Source organism: Podarcis gaigeae (assembly GCF_964106915.1).
Source record: "Podarcis gaigeae genome assembly, chromosome: 1".
Classification (NCBI taxonomy): Eukaryota; Metazoa; Chordata; class Lepidosauria; order Squamata; family Lacertidae; genus Podarcis; species Podarcis gaigeae.
This window is the reverse complement of record NC_139678.1, coordinates 5,330,769-5,346,704: the sequence shown is the minus strand read 5'-3', so window position 1 is coordinate 5,346,704 and position 15,936 is coordinate 5,330,769. Positions and strand designations below refer to the sequence as shown.

At 50.4% G+C, this 15,936-nt stretch overlaps 1 protein-coding gene across 1 annotated transcript; it reads right to left on the bottom strand.

Moving 5' to 3' along the window:
• Window positions 1-6,374: 6,374 nt before the first annotated feature.
• On the bottom strand, window positions 6,375-12,330 carry BMP4 (bone morphogenetic protein 4). The gene is made up of 3 exons (XM_083729299.1): window positions 12,009-12,330; window positions 10,427-10,857; window positions 6,375-7,700 (listed from the first exon to the last, which is right to left on the bottom strand). The coding sequence occupies exons 2-3, from the start codon at window positions 10,848-10,850 to the stop codon at window positions 6,826-6,828; spliced, it is 1,299 nt and encodes a 432-aa protein (XP_083585425.1). The 5' UTR covers window positions 10,851-10,857; window positions 12,009-12,330; the 3' UTR covers window positions 6,375-6,825.
• Between the last annotated feature and the right edge of the window lie 3,606 nt (window positions 12,331-15,936).

The following is a 15,936-nucleotide window of genomic DNA, read 5'->3' as shown; positions in this document are numbered from 1 at the left end:
AAGGCCCCAGGGGCCGGATCCGGCCCAACTGCCTTGTAAATCCAGCCCACGGACGGTCTGGGAACCAGCGTGTTTTTATATGAGTAGAATGTGTGCTTTTATTTAAAATGCATCTCTGGGTTATTTGTGGGGCATAGGAATTTGTTCATTATTTTTTCAAAATATAGTCTGGCCCCCCACAAGGTCTGAGGGACAGTGGACCGGCCCCCTGCTGACCCCTGGACTACAGGCACAATCTACCACCATTAAGAGCTAATGCTTTTCTAGGCTGCATTGACAGAAGTCTAGCGTAAAGCTACCAGATTTTTTTCAATGAATCTGGGGACACTTTTCCACTTCAATGGATTTGGTCAGGGGACTGATTTGTAAATACGGGGACTGTCCCTGGGAAACGGAGACATCTGGTAACCTTAGTCTAGCGTCCAGATCAAGGGAAGTCATAGTCCCATTCTATTCTGTCTTGAACAGACCACACTTGGAATACTGTGTCCAGTTCTGGGTGCCACAATTTAAGAAGGATGATGGCAAGCTGGAACATGTGCAGAAGAAGGCAACTTGGATGATCAAGGGTCTAGAAGCCAAGCCTTATGAAGAACGGTTGAAGGAGTTGGGTATGTTTAGCCTGGAGAAGAGCAGACTGAGGAGACAGACATCTTCAGCTATCTCAAGGGCTGTCACATGGAAGAGGGAACATGCTTGTTTCCTCCTGCTCTGGAGAGTGTAGGACTCAAACCCATGGCTTCAAGTTGCAAAAAAGGAGATTCCGACTCAACACCAGGTAGAACTTTCTGACAGGAAGAGCTGTTTGACAGTGGAACGGTCTCCCTCGGGAGGTAGTAGACTTCCTTGGAGGTTTTTAAGCAGAGGTTGGATGGCCATCTGCCATGGATGCTTTAGCTGAAATTCCTGTATGGCAGGGGGTTGGACTAGATGACCCCTGGGGTACCTTCGAACTCTACGATTCTATGAACTCCTGCAAAAGAAAGCCTCCAAAGAAACCCATGACTGCTGTAGTGAATGAGGACCCTATCGCTTATCAAAAAGAGATTAGGGATATCAGAAGATCTCTTGCATCTGGATCAGAACCCTGCTCTCACAGCAGCCCACCAGATGCCCCTTCTGGGAAGCCCATGAACAGGCTTTTGAGCACTACAGAAAGCCATTCTTCACTCTGAAAGAATTATTATTATTATTATCTGTTCATTTCTAGCCCATCTTTTTCTCCAAGGAGCTCAAGCGATCACACATGGCTCCCTCATTTAATCCCCAGAACAACTCTCTTGAGGTAGGTTAGGCTGAGAGGCAGCGATTACCCTACAATCACCAAATGATCTTCACAACCAAGAGGGGATTTGGGCCCTGGTCTCTCAGGTCCGAGACACTGGCATCGTAAAACTAGGGTTTCCATACATCTGGAATTTCCTGGACATAGCTGGGATCTGGCCATCGGAAGCTGTGTCCGGGCAGAAATTGCTGAAATGTCCAGGAAAATCCAGACATATGGGAACCCCATGTTGGTAGTATATAACTTGGCGGATTTCCTTATAACTAACTCAAAAACTTCCTTTTTTTGGTGAGGTTTTGCAAAGAAGAAGAAGAAGAAGAAGAAGAAGAAGAAGAAGAAGAAGAAGAAGAGGAAGAAGATTAACAAATTTGGGCAAAAAAATCCAACAACTTTGACACGTTAATGTGTCAACACAAATAGATGTTATTAATATTGCAGTTGTTGTATGAGGGATTATAATGATGATAGGAATGGAATTGTAATTAATAAAATTTTGGAACGCTGAAATAAAGAAAACCACCAAACCATCAATTCTAGCACATGGGGGGGGCACCTAAATTATATAATTATATATAAATAAATTGAATGATTGGTATTCGTAACTGCATTATAAATTGGTATTGTTATAACAAGGCTATTATTGCATTGTAATTGAAAATTAATAAAATTATTATTGGGGGGGGGGGGGGGGAAAGGGCTCAGCAACTTTGGCCAACAATTTTTGTCTCTTGATTTTCCCCTTTTGAAATATGGAAACTCTAAGTTTCACTCCCTTACAAGGTAGCGATAGTCACCAAATTGGATGGCAAATTCATGGAGGAGAAGATGCTTCTGAATACCAGTTGCTGAAAACACAGGAGGGGGCCCTGTGTTCGAATCCTGCTCATGGGTTTCCTCACAGGCATCTGGTTGTGTGAAGGGGATGCTGGACTGGATGGGCCATTGGCCGGATCCAGCAAAGCACTTCTTATGTTCAGCAACATTACCTGCTTCACAATCCCCCTAGCAGCTCAGAGGCATGGCTTCTCAGCCTTGAGCCTTTCAATGGCTGGGCCAACCCAGACAGATGGGCGGGATATAAATAATAACATCACGACTGCTGCTACTAGTGATAATAATTTTATTATTTGCACCTTGCACCCATCTGACTGGGTTGCCCCAGCCACTGTGGGCGGCTCCCAAGAGAATATGGAAAACGCAATAAAACATTAAAAAACTTCCCTATACAGGGCTGCCTTCAGATGTCTTTTAAAGGTTATACAGTGGGACCTCGGGTTGCGGACGTAATCCATGACGGAGGCACGTCCACAACCCGCAGCGTTCGCATCCTGAAGTGCCACGTCTGCGCAGGCGCTGGTGTGATTTGGCGCTTCTGCGCATGCGCGAGCGGTGAAACCCGGAAGTAACCCATTCCAGTACTTCCAGGTTTCCCGCGGTCCGCAACCTGAAAACACATAACCTGAAGTGTCTGTAACATGAGGTATGACTGTATACAGTGGTACCTCGGGTTAAGTACTTAATTCGTTCCAGAGGTCCGTACTTAACCTGAAACTGTTCTTAACCTGAAGCACCACTTTAGCTCATGGGGCCTCCTGCTGCCGCTGCACCGCCGGAGCACGATTTCTGTTCTCATCCTGAAGCAAAGTTCTTAACCTGAAGCACTATTTCTGGGTTAGTGGAGTCTGTAACCTGAAGCGTATGTAACCTGAAGCGTATGTAACCCGAGGTACCACTGTAGTTACTTTTCTCCTTGACACCTGATGGGAGGGCGTTCCACAGGGAGGGCGCCACCACCGAGAAGGCCCTCTGCCTGGTTCCCTGTAACTTGGCTTCTTGCAATGAAGGAACCAGCAGAGGACCCTCAGCGTTGGACCTCAGCGTCCGTGTAGAACGATGGCGGTGGAGACTTTCCTTCAGGTCTACTGGGCCGAGGCCGCTTAGGGCTTTAAAGCTCAGCACCAACACTTTGAATTGTGCTCAGAAACATATTATTGTCATTGCTACTGCTGCTGCTGCTGTTGTTATGGCCCCCATTCATTTCAGTGGTGCAGTGCGTGAATCGTGTCCACAGCACTGAGCAAAACAAAGGTCAAGGAGTTCCTATATTTCCGCTTGAAGTGCCCCTTCCCTCTGCCTCATTTACCTGGACAATCTGTTTTGCAAAAGAAAAAACACAGAACAGACCCCTAAATAGCCATTTAGCTCCCAATCCATATTTAACTCTTCTCAAATCTCTCTCTTTCTTTCCCCACCTCACTTCTTTGAGCATCATAATTGCCAGATATGATCTTCAAAGGCTTTGGGGAAGCTTTGATGTGAGGTGAAGTGGCTTTCCTCATCCCTCTCCTGCTGCAAAAAACGTTAATAGCTTTGAACCTGGGGGGAGCCTGAGGCAAGAGAGGGTTAAGGCAGAAAGGAAAGGTAAAAAATATATAAATAAATTTGAAAAACCCTCCAGGGATGAGCATTCACCTTCCCCAGGTAAAACCAGAGCCTCTTTCAAATGCATCTCTCTCTCTCTGTGTGTCTTCCTCTGTTCCAAAGTAACCAAGTCAGGTGTTTTCCTGCCCCCCTCCAGCGCGCAGGTTTGGGGGCAAATTTGGTGTGGCTAGCCAGCCTGTTTTGTTGCTTCTGTTGCTTGGGGCAAAGGAACAAGCAGATCCCCAAAAGCCAAACCTCCTTTTTCACAGGGCTGAGCACCCTTGCAAAACTTCAAGGCCTTTTTTGATGACACCCGAAGACTCACCTGAGCAGGTTGGGAAGGGGAGAAGCTCAGGGGGACAGCATCTGCCCAGCATGCACAATCCCCAACATCTCCAGGTACATAGGAAGCTGTCTTATACTGACCAATATAGCTCAATAGTGCCGACACTGGCTGGCAGCAGCACTCCAGGGGTTCAGGCAGGGGATGATTCCAGAACCTACCTAGAGATGTCACTGGGGACCACAACTGGGACCTTCTAGGTGCAAAGCAGATCATCTGCCACTGATAGATCCTCACTTAAAAACCCCCAAGAGCTGCTGCCAGTCAGTGTCGGCACTATTGAGCTACATTGGTCAGGGTCCCTTCCAACTCTACAGTTCTGTAATTCTATGATCTAGATGGGCCAAATGACTCACTATAAGGCAGTTTCCTCTGCTCCTATGTATAATATCAACCTCCTCTTTTGCTAACTAATCACAGCCTGGCTACACAGTTTTGAGGAATGCGGAAATACTCCTCTGAGCATATGCAGAGTATTTCCTGCACCTCTTTACTAATCAATCACAGTCCATGGCCTTCTGCTGGAACAATAAACTCGTTGACTGGACTTGAAAACTAATCGGCTGTACAGTTTGTATGACCCCTGTAAGGTCTCCTGAACATATGCAGAGTTGTCCCCCGCCCGCTAACTAATCACAGCCTGGTTACACAACTGAGGGGCATTTTGAAAGACCCAGGCGAGAAAACGCAGCTGCTGGAAATTGCGCTTGTAATAAAACAGCAAAGGGTGAACAGGATGCCACGAGATCTCTGTGTAGAGAGAGAGGGAAGCCTTTTGCAAAATCGCCAACAGGAGGGGGCTAAAAGGAGCATTCTATATAAAAAAAAGACAAACAAGTGTGCTAGGCAAAGCCAGCACAAAATAAAGCTGGAGACACACAGGATGTAAACAGGAAAGCCAGGCCACCCACAACAAGCTAAAAAAACGGATAGCCTTGGATTTGCGCCCGGGGAGACGCAATCTGCCATCCCTCGAAGCGGTGGCTGGCTTCAAGAGGGAGCGAATAAGCAGAGGCTTTTAAGCAGATGTTGGGCATCTGTCCTGGATGCTTTAGCTGAGATTCCTGCATTGCAGGGGGTTGGTCTGGATGACCCCTGGGGTTCCCTTCCAGCTCTACGATTCTATGAAAGGTAGCCAGAGGTGTGGACCTGGGCTCTCCAATCCCAGCGGAGGGGAGGAGGGGAGGTCAGAAAGGGACCCAGCGGGGACGGAAACACACTCTGCGAATACTCAGGTGACCCATCTGCCCCCCTGCTAGGGGACTAGGAGTGGCTCAAATCAAAGCTACTCCTGGCCCAATAATTTACTCAGAGGGGTGAGAGTTATGCCAGCGCCGTTGGCTAGCTTAAGGCAGCCATAAATTGGTTGTTACGTTCCAGGGGTGCCAACTTAAATAAAATATTGAGGGCAGGTAAACCCCATTCCGCATAATCGAGCGCGCACACACCATTTGAATGGCGATGCCCATCAACTTGGGGGCGGGGTGGCCCCCTCAAATATTTTATTGGGGAGCCAAAGGGCCCCCTAATTTAAAGGATTAACGGTTTTGCGGATCTGGCTATGGAGCAAGGGAAGGCTGTGACCCCTTAAGGCGCATCAATGGGATAGTTGCTCCATTGAGATGAATGGGTATCGCTTCGGAACAGACACGCGGGGTAGACACAAGCGTCTGCCTAGGGTCTACTCTGAGGGCTCTCACACTATGCGCTCTCGGATCTTGAGCATCGTTAGGTGGGGGGGGGGGAGTCACTTCTATTATGTTTTAGCCCTTTGGTGTGAGAGGGGCCTTTGGACAGGAGCGGGTGGGATGTTTGTCAGACGGTTTGAACCCACAATAACACTTCGAGGTGTGTCATAAGCGCGCTCAGGCGCAATGGGCAGGCGGGGTGGGGGAGATAAGGCAAACCCCAATCAGAGCATAGCCCACCGCACCCACCACCCGCGCCAAAGACTGGATCTTACGCAGAGACCTAGCTTGCACAGCAATCATTAAGACCGTGCCAAAATGATGCTAAGACATGCCGAAGAGGTGCGGAGGTCCTATTTATAAGGATGTGGGTGTGGGTGGGGAAAGATAGGAAATCTAACCTTAGTCCTACCCCCCGAAATTGCAGCCAGGCAAGCGAGTTAGCAATTAAGACAATGCAAAAAGAAAACGAGAGCGCGGCGAGGAAAACCTTTCGGTCTGGGGAGGGAGAAAGAGAGGAAAGAAAATACCCCACCCCCCCAACAGAAATAAATGATTTAAAAAAAAAAAAAATAAGAAGAAGAAATAAATTAAAACTATAAAAGATATTGCGTTTACCTTTAAAATAATGACTCGCTTTATTTTTTATCTTTTAATATGTCGTTATAAATATATTTTGTCAAAATATATGATCATTATTGTCAAAACATTTGCACGTAAAGTCATAAATAAGGTCAAGGTGAACGGATTAAGGGGTTTTTTTTCCATATTTTTTTTTTGCTGGCGCGCACGCGCCGCTGGGTGAGCGGCATAGGTGAGAAAGAGAATTTATGGCATAACTTGATGTTCCTTTTCTTTTTTCCAAAAAAAAAAAAAAAGGCACAGAAGGCCAGCCCATTCTTGAACCTGGGGGGAGGAGAAAGAGAAGCAGCCCGTCTTCCCCGCCACTTCCATCCCTGGGGAATTTTGGACGGGGCGGGCTGGATGGTGAGGACAAGGGACCGGAGGGAGAAAACCGGACAGGGAAGAAGTTGATTTATCACTTTTTTTTTAAAAAGGAAAAAAAAATTCTCTCTCTCTCTCCGCGTTTAACGACACCCACACCCTTCGACCACCATCTCCTGGTAATTCTTGAGGACCACCTTGTCGTACTCGTCCAGGTAGAGCATAGAGATGGCGCTGAGCTCGGTGGGGACGCAGCAGGCTTTGGGGATGCTGCCGTTGACCGAGTTGACCAGCGTCTGCACGATGGCGTGGTTGGTAGAGTTGAGGTGGTCAGCCAAAGGGAAAGGGCAGTCCCCGTGGCAGTAGAAAGCCTGGTAGCCCGGCGGGGCCACGATCCAGTCGTTCCAGCCCACGTCGCTGAAATCCACATAGAGCGCGTGGCGGCGGCAGTTCTTCTTGTTCTTGCGCGCGCGCTGGTGCGCGTGCTTGGGGCTGCGCTTGGCCCGGCGCGTCAGCAGCGACTGGCCCCGGCCGTCGTGGCTGAAAGTGACCAGCAGGGGCCGGAGGCGGGCCCAGTCTCCGGCCCCCAGGCGGCCCCCTTGAGGTAAAGAGCGGCTAATCCGGACATGGCTGCCCTGGTGAGTCTGTAGCGCGGGGTGGAGGGGCAAAACCTCCACGGCCAGCCCGTGGTTGGGCTGGCCGCCTGCGGTCCATCGGATAACGGCGGGGCTCACGTCGAAGCTCTCCCAGCGGCTCACGTTGTGGTGCACCAGGCGGGTGTCCAACAGGCGGGTGGCCAGGTCCTCCCCTCGGCGGAGGGGCTTCATCACCTCGTAAATGTTGATCCGGTGGAAGCCCCTCTCCCAGGAGGACGCCCCGTCCTCGCCGACGATCTGCTGTCGGAAGAGCCGCAGCTCCGCCGAAGAGATGGCCTCGCCCGACGGCACGCTGCTCAGGTTGAAGAAGTAGCGCAGGCGGGCCGGCTGGTTGGCGGGCCCCGGGACTTGCTCGAGGTGCTCTGGAGAGGGGAAGGGGACCGGGAGGAGAAAGCAAGAGACAGGACGGTTGGTGGTGGCGAGGAGAGACAGCAACAGAGGCGCAGAACAGACGGCGCGGTTTGGGAAAGCCCGGACAAAACCGAGCGCGCGATGGCCGTGGGTTGGGTGGCTGACTGGGTCAGCGTCACGGGAAGGACGCGATCCACCTGCTAAAGCATCTCCTCCATCTCCTCCCAAACCCCCCCAGCCCCCCACTTTTGTCCATTTCACCTGCCTGTTGGGTTATCGCCACCCCCTGGCCGGCCCAGTTTACTCGAGGGGAAAGGCTCTTTTGATTGCCAGGAGGTGTCTGCTGCCTAATAGCGCGCGAGGACTAGAGGAGGAGCCCCATCCTTGGACGCCTTGCGCAAAAGTTGCGCTGCGGGCAACAAGGCATACATTGCTGCGATCCTAAACGCGCTTTGCTAAGAAATGAAGCCAGGCCAGCGGGTGATCGGGCTGCAAGGCTGCGGTTCCTGGCCCACTTATGAGGGTGCAACATTCCCCCCGCCCAGCTTAAATCCTTAGGATTCCCTTCATAGTACAATACAGCCATCATCCTGCATAAGAAAGGGCGTAGGTAACTGCTCTCAGTTTAGGAGAGTCTTTGCTTTGAACTCAGATCTTCTTGCTGGTAGAGGTTCGATCCTCCGCCCCACACACTCTGGCGCCCTCTCCCCACTCTGTTCTCTGCCCCATTGTAGAAGCCTAGTGAGCTGTTTGCTCAGGCACCATTTGTGCGTCCCTGCCCTCCGAGCACGCCCTATCATTGTTACTTTTTTAATTTTTTTGCCCCACCTTGCATGTGCACGGCGCTGGCCATCGAGCCAACAGCATAAAGGACCCTGCCCGCGAGGAGGATGCAAGCACGCCTTTAGGATTCAAGAACAGGCCTTCCCATTGTCCCAGGAAGAGTTAAACCCATGCGCCTCTCCCTCTCCCCCCCCCCCCACGCCTCTCTTTTAAAAAATACATCGGACGCTCTCCATTTAAGTGTAGATTTAGTAACTGTGAAATTCAGCCTCGCTGGATTCCCACTAGTCCGTGTATTGCGGGGTCGGGTGGCTTCTTGCGCTATCCGCCAAATTCGAATCAAGTCGTTGTTCTGTTATTTCCACATCCCCCCTCCGTCACCTCTGCACATAAGCAGATAGCATTGTGGCCTCTCCTTCCCCTATAAGTTCTTGCACGTGCTCGTGTGATCCATTCATCACGGCCACGCACGCCCAGAGCACACTTCTTCTCCAGCTCTATCGTCAGCAGACGACTTTGATCCAAAAAGGAGCTACTCTTGAGGAAACAGGTTGTGCCTTGCAATAGATGCCCATTTACCAAATACGGCTTGCGAGTTGTAATTTAATAATAATAATAATAATAGTTCTTACTAATATTGCAGAGGAAAGAGTGGGCAGAAGTGTTTTAAAGCTACGTTTCCTCTTTAAATTTATTGTTAGGGGAAAAGGAGATGCTCTCTTGGTGCGCGAAGCCCTCCCCCCAACCCCCCCTCCTTTCTAATAACAGGGGTTGCAACCAGTACAGACTCCCGGCTCCAGTAGAAAGAAGCAAACTGGCTAGGAAACATTTGGATCCACTTGCAGTTGCATCTCTCTCTCTCTCTCTCTCTCTCTCTCTCTCTCTCTCTCTCTCTCTCACACACACACACACACACACACACACACCCCAAACAGACGCAGTTTTACGTTGGTCATTAAAAAAAAAAACCACCCCCCCCTCTTCCCTCCCTCCGTTTCCCAAAAGGAACAAGCGGGAGTTTTTTGGTTGGTTTTTTTGTTTAAAGGCGGGGACGAGCGCTTTGATATTTCTCCATAAACTTCTAAGTTTGGTCCGGGAAGAGAGGAGGAGCGAGATGGGGGTGGGAGTAACAGAACCGGAGTGAAATCTGGAGCAGCGGCTGATGGGCGATTCAGAGAGAGAACGCCTTTCAGTCCGTGCGCACGCAGGCCGACGTTCAACCGGAGAAAGGTGGTTTAATAATATCAAATAATTTTAGTTGGCAATAGCGGTCTCAGTCGTGCAAAAGTAGTCTGCAGACTTCTCTCCTCCCAAGCGACGTACTGTATCCTGCTCTTAAACCAAGCGAGCCCACTTCTCGAGAGGTCAAACCCTTCCCCTAAAACATAATGAGATCGTCTTTCTCGTATAAACGCTTCTCCAGATCCCGGTTTCCGTGTGTGAGCGCAGAAATGCCCACACAAACCCCCCGCTGTCCGTCCTCCTTAGCTGCTTCCTGGGCAAGGGAGGAGAAGGACGGCATCCGCGCTCATCACGCCTCTCCATAGAGGGCGAGCCAGAGTCACGCCGGAGTATCACACTCGGAACCGGTTTCAATCCAAATCCATCGCATCCACAGCCCGATGCGGAGCAGGGGTGAAGGAGGAGGAGAAAACGAACTACCCCTTCCACCCCCCCCCAAAAAAACCAGGGGACACTTAACCCACCCAGTCTAACCCTGGAATCTTGCTTTTAGCCCGGGTCCGGCCTCGGGCCGCCTGATCCTTTCAGGAGCATTTAGTCGCAAGAAAGCCCCAACCGGACACTAGGAGGGGTGCATCAGATCTCGTCCCTCCCCACCTCCCCGCAAAAAAAAAAAAAATCAAATTCTGAAATCCCACCACCACCAATCACCATCATAATAGTCGGAGATCTACTCAGAAGCGCTCCGTGCGCCCCTTTCCAGTTTGCATACCTTCGTGGTGGAAGCTCCTCACGGTGTTGGCGCGGCTGGTGGACTTTTCCGGGTACTGGAGGCTGAGATCCTGCAGCTTTTCCTCCTCTTCCCCGGACTGGAGGCGATAGAGATCCAGCATGTATGAAGGGACGACCGCCGCTTTGCTGGGCTGCGGCCGCCGCCGGAGCCCGAACATCTGGAGTAGGGTAGCCTCGAACCCGCGCAAGAGTTCATGGCTCGGGAACGGGCGGCGCGAAGTCCCCGAGGCGCCTTCTCCGTCTCCGGCCTCCCCGGCTCGCTGCTGCTGCTGCTGCTGCTGGAGATGGTCCCCGACAACTTTCTTCTTCCCAGTCTCAGCAGGTATCAAGCTGGCACGGTTAGTACCTCCAAGCAGCACTCGGCACAATAAAATGACCATCAGGAGTCGGTTACCAGGCGTCATGGTGTCTCTGTTGGGGGGGGGAGGGAAGGGTGTAGTTGGGTTGGGGGGGGGCAGAGAGCAGAAGGAGGGGAGGGAAGAGGGGGAGAAGAAAGAGGAGCAAACAAGCAAGGTCCGTCAAAAATGACACACTTTGGAAAAAAGTTAAAGAAACGCACATCCCAAGCTCAAAACACAAAGCAAAACACAAACCAGATCCCCCCCCCGAAAATGCAGTGCAGAACCTTATTGGGACTTTACGCCCAGCCAATTAAGGCTTGGGACTTTACGGCCCCCCCCCCGCAATTATCAACACCCCCCCAAAAAAATTCTCCTCTGTTTTATCTGAGCAACGATCTGCGTAAAAATGGGGTCGCGAAACCAGCTGTTAATACGCGCGAACAAAGTTCCGAAAACCCATCTCTGCTTTTCGCCCATCAAAACAGGACTTTGCACTTGTTGTTAATGGAAGTAATATATATATATTTTTAAATGCACTGGGAGAGGCTGGGAGTCGGAGGTCCCGGTTCATTGTTGAGCAAGCTTCCAGGAGGTCTCCTTGGAAAGCGCTCTCCATAGCAAGTGTCTGTTGGAGCCTTCCCGGCTGCTGGCCGCTAGCCACTAGGTGCCCGCGGGGTAGCCCCGTCCGTGGGGGTTTGCGGGGAGGGGACGGGGAGATCTGCAGCCCCTCTCCGGCGTAAGGGCCTCGTGGATCGCGAGGGGAAGGGGGGGGAAGGACGCGCCTTCTCCAGGGTCTCCAGTCGTTCTTATTTACTTCGCATTTGACAAATATCCCCGTGGGGTAAAAACTAGATCTTCATTTTTAAAAAGGAAAAAAAACCACACACACTACAGTCCGAGCCGATGGGCGTTTACTTGGAAGTAAGCCCCCAGTAGGGCTTACTCTCAAGTAAGGGCACGGAGAGATTGCACAGAAAATGCTCTCCCCTGAAAACAAACAAACCAAAAAACTGTTTCGAAATGAACCATTTGTTTTTAAAAGGAGCGAATAAAAGGACTCGGAAGTTTGAGAGTCCGGCGCTCGCTCACTCGCTCGCTCACTCTCACACACAACAAGCTCCGTCTCTCTCTCTCTCCCTCCCTCTCTTTTTCTTGGTTCTTTTTCATCCTCCCCCTCTTTTAAACCAGAACTCACACAAGGAATGAGAAAGCGCTACTCACTGACAGAAAGCAAGGCATATAGAAACAGTCCATGGTTCTTGACAGCCAAGCGTGGAGCAGGACTCGTGGGAAAGCTCACGCGGGGAATCCGGAGTCAAGCCGCTTTGCGGAGCCGGGGAGAGTCAGTCTATCGCTCGCTGCTACTGCTGCTGTGCTTCGCCTTCTTCCTCTTCGTCTTCTTCTCCGGGCTGCGGGCAGGAGCAATCGCGCGCCACGGCTTGCTGCTGCAGAGCGACTCCTGGAAAACGAATATATTTGAATATAATGAAACTCCCGAGCAGGCTGCCTTCTGCTTTTCTTCCAGCCCCGGAGAGGGTCACGTGGGTCCGAGGAGCCAGCCTGTCAATCAGCGGGCCGCAAACTCCGCCTTCCTCCTCCTCCTCCTCCTCCTCCTCCTCTGTCCTGGGCTCTGCAAAGGGATGTCCCACCTCCTTGGCCTCTGTCAATCTCCCCGTAGCTTTTCCTTTCCTTTCTCTTCTACTTTCCTTCTAAAGAGAGAGTGTGCGCAGCTGAGTGTGAACTGCAACTCCCTTTGGCTTGATCCAGATGCGAGTTCAAAGCCTTCCCAGTCCAGGCTTTACCTTAGGTAACTTAGCATTGTATGCACTGACTGGCAGCAGCTCTTGGGGGTTCAGACAGGAGTCTTTCTCAGTCCTACCTGGAGACACCTTTGCATGGAACCCGGGACCTTCTTCATGCAGAGGGAACACTCTGACCACTGAGCTACAGTCCCTTTTCTGCATGAGTGCTCCAAGACCACATTCAAAGGCAACTAGGAGGGGGCCCCAAGCCACCCCCATTTTTTTTAATGCGCTGGGGGAGGGGACTTGCAAAGAAGAGATTGTTGTTGTTTAGTTGTGTCCGACTCTTTGTGACCCCCTGGACCAGAGCACGCCAGGCACTCCTGTCTTCCACTGCCTCCCGCAGTTTGGTCAGACTCATGTTTGTAGCTTCGAGAACACTGTCCCACCATCTCGTCCTCTGTCGTCCCCTTCTCCTTGTGCCCTCCATCTTTCCCAACATCAGGGTCTTTTCCAGGGAGTCTTCTCTTCTCATGAGGTGGCAAAGAAGATATGCCTCAAACCAAAATGACTCATCTTAAGGCAAAGGGGAGGTATGTACAGCAGCACCTGTCCCTTGATGCCTGCCATCACACCTCTGCAACGCAGGAGTCTCAGCTAAAGCATCCATGGCAGATGGCTATCCAACCTCTGCTTACAAACCACCAAGGAAGGAGAGTCCACAACCCACTGGACCAGAGCACGCCAGAGCGAGAGATTGGACCAGAGCGAGAGATTGGACCAGATGACCCTCAGCATCCCTTCCAACTGTACAATTCTGTGATTGTATGAAATAAAGGTATTGGTACACTCCATCTGGTATGCAAGCTGAGACCCTACCTGCCCGCAGACTGTCTCGCCAGAGTGGTGCATGCTCTGGTTATCTCCTGCTTGGACTACTGCAATGTGCTCTACGTGGAGCTACCTTTGAAGGTGACCCGGAAACCACAACTAATCCAGAATGCGGCAGCTAGACTGGTGACTGGGAGCGGCCACCGAGACCACATAACACCGGTCTTGAAAGACCTAAATTGGCTCCCAGTACATTTCTGAGCACAATTCAAAGTGTTGGTTCTGACCTTTAAAGCCCTAAATGGCCCAGTATACCTGAAGGAGCGTCTTCACCCCCATCATTCAGCCCGGACACTGAGGTCCAGCTCCGAGGGCCTTCCAGCAGTTCCCTCACTGCGATAAATTAGGTTACAGGGAACCAGGCAGAGGGCCTTCTCAGTAGTGGCACCTGCCCTGTGGAACATCCTTCCATTAGATGTCAAGGAAATAAACAACTATCTGACTTTTAGAAGACATCTGAAGGCAGCCCTGTTTAGGGAAGTTTTTAATATTTGATGTTTTATTGTGTTTAATATTCTGTTGGAAGATGCCCAGAGTGGCTGCAGAAACCCAGCCAGATGGGTGGGGTATTAATAATAATAATAATAATAATAATAATAATAATAATAATAATAATTACTACTACAGAGTACCCACAGAGGTCCTAGTACAGACATCCCCAAACTCGACCCTCCAGATGTTTTGGGGCTACAATTCCCACCATCCCTGACCATTGGTCCTGTTAGCTAGGGATGATGGGAGTTGTAGTCCCAAAACTTCTGGAGGGCTGAGTTTGGGGATGCCTGTCCTATTAGGAGGCTGGTAAAAGTAAAGGGACCCCTGACCATTAGGTCCAGTCGTGACCGACTCTGGGGTTGCGGTGCTCATCTCGCTTTATTGGCCGAGGCAGCCGGCGTACAGCTTCTGGGTCATGTGGCCAGCAGGACTAAGCTGCTTCTGGCGAACCAGAGCAGCGCACGGAAAGGCCGTTTACCTTCCCACTGGAGTGGTATCTATTTATCTACTTGCAATTTTTGGCATGCTTTCGAACTGCTAGGTTGGCAGGAGCAGGGACCGAGCAACAGGAGCTCACCCCGTCGCAGGGATTCGAACCGCCGACCTTCTGATCGGCAAGTCCTAGGCTGTTTAACCCACAGCGCCACCTACCAGGAGGCTGGTAGTGTCCGACATTTTTTTTTGTCAGATCACATGTTTGGGCTCATCGCTTGATGACCACGTCACCCAGTGACAACGTGCATGTGCCAAACGGGTTATCACCACCGATTTCATACTACAGAGAGGGCTTGCTTCACACACGGTGTCAGTTCATCCATCAAAGCCTTGTTAGCACACAAGGGCCTTGGGACTATCTACCAAAAACAGCTGAGGATGTGACCTCTCCACCCACACACAGAAAAGCATGGGGGATATGAGAGAGGTGGGAATATACCTGAGCCCATTTATATTGCTCATCCAATTTGCAGATACCAAACTGGGAGGCGTAGCTAATGCTGCAGAAGACAGAATCAGAATTCAAAATGACCTCAACAGATTGGAGAACTGGGCCCAAACTAACAACATGTAGAGGTGAAACTCGAAAAATTAGAATATCATGGAAAAGTTCATTTATTTCAGTAATTCAACTTAAAAGATGAAACTAATATATGAGATAGACTCATGACATTCAAAGCAAGATATGTCAAGCCTTTATTTGTTATAATTGTGATGATCATGGCATAAGTTGAATTACTGAAATCAATTAACTTTTCCATGATATTCTAATTTTTCAATTCTAGAGGTCTTGGTGGACCACAAGCTTGACACGAGTCCACAGTGTGATGCAGCAGCAAAAAAAGCTAACGCTATTCTAGGCCACATTATCGGAAGTATAGGGTCCAGATCAAGGGAAGCAATAGTACTACTCTATTCTGCCTTGGTCAGACCACACCTGGAGTCCTGTATCCAGTTCTGGGAGCCACAATTTAAGATGGATGTTGACAAGCTGAAATGTGTGCAGAGGAGGGCAATTAAGATGATCAAGGGTCTAGAAGCCAAGCCTTATGAGGAACAGTTGAGGGAGTTGTGTATGTTTAGCCTGGAGAAGAGGAGACCAAGAGGAGTGTGGAGTTGCAGTGCTCTTCATCCGTGACATCACGGGCACTAACCAGTAGGTGCCTGTGATACTCGAAGCACCATATTCCAGACAGCACTGTGCTAACTTTCGTAGGAACCGAATTTGGGTGCCACTGAATTATGGTAGTCACCATGGTAATGAGTGTGTAGCTAGAAAGAGAATATTTCACATGCTGCCTCTTAACATATAGAGGCTAAGTAAAGGATACCGTTGAGCAGACTGGTAAATTACTGGTAGTTGCAAGTACCTACCGTATTTTTCGCCCTATAGGATGCACTTTTTCCCCTCCAAAAATGAAGGGGAAATCTGTGTGCGTCCTAAGGGGCGAATACAGGCTTTTGCTGAAGCTTGGAGAGCGAGAGGGGTCGGTGCGCACCGACCCCTCTCGCTCTCCAGGCTTCAG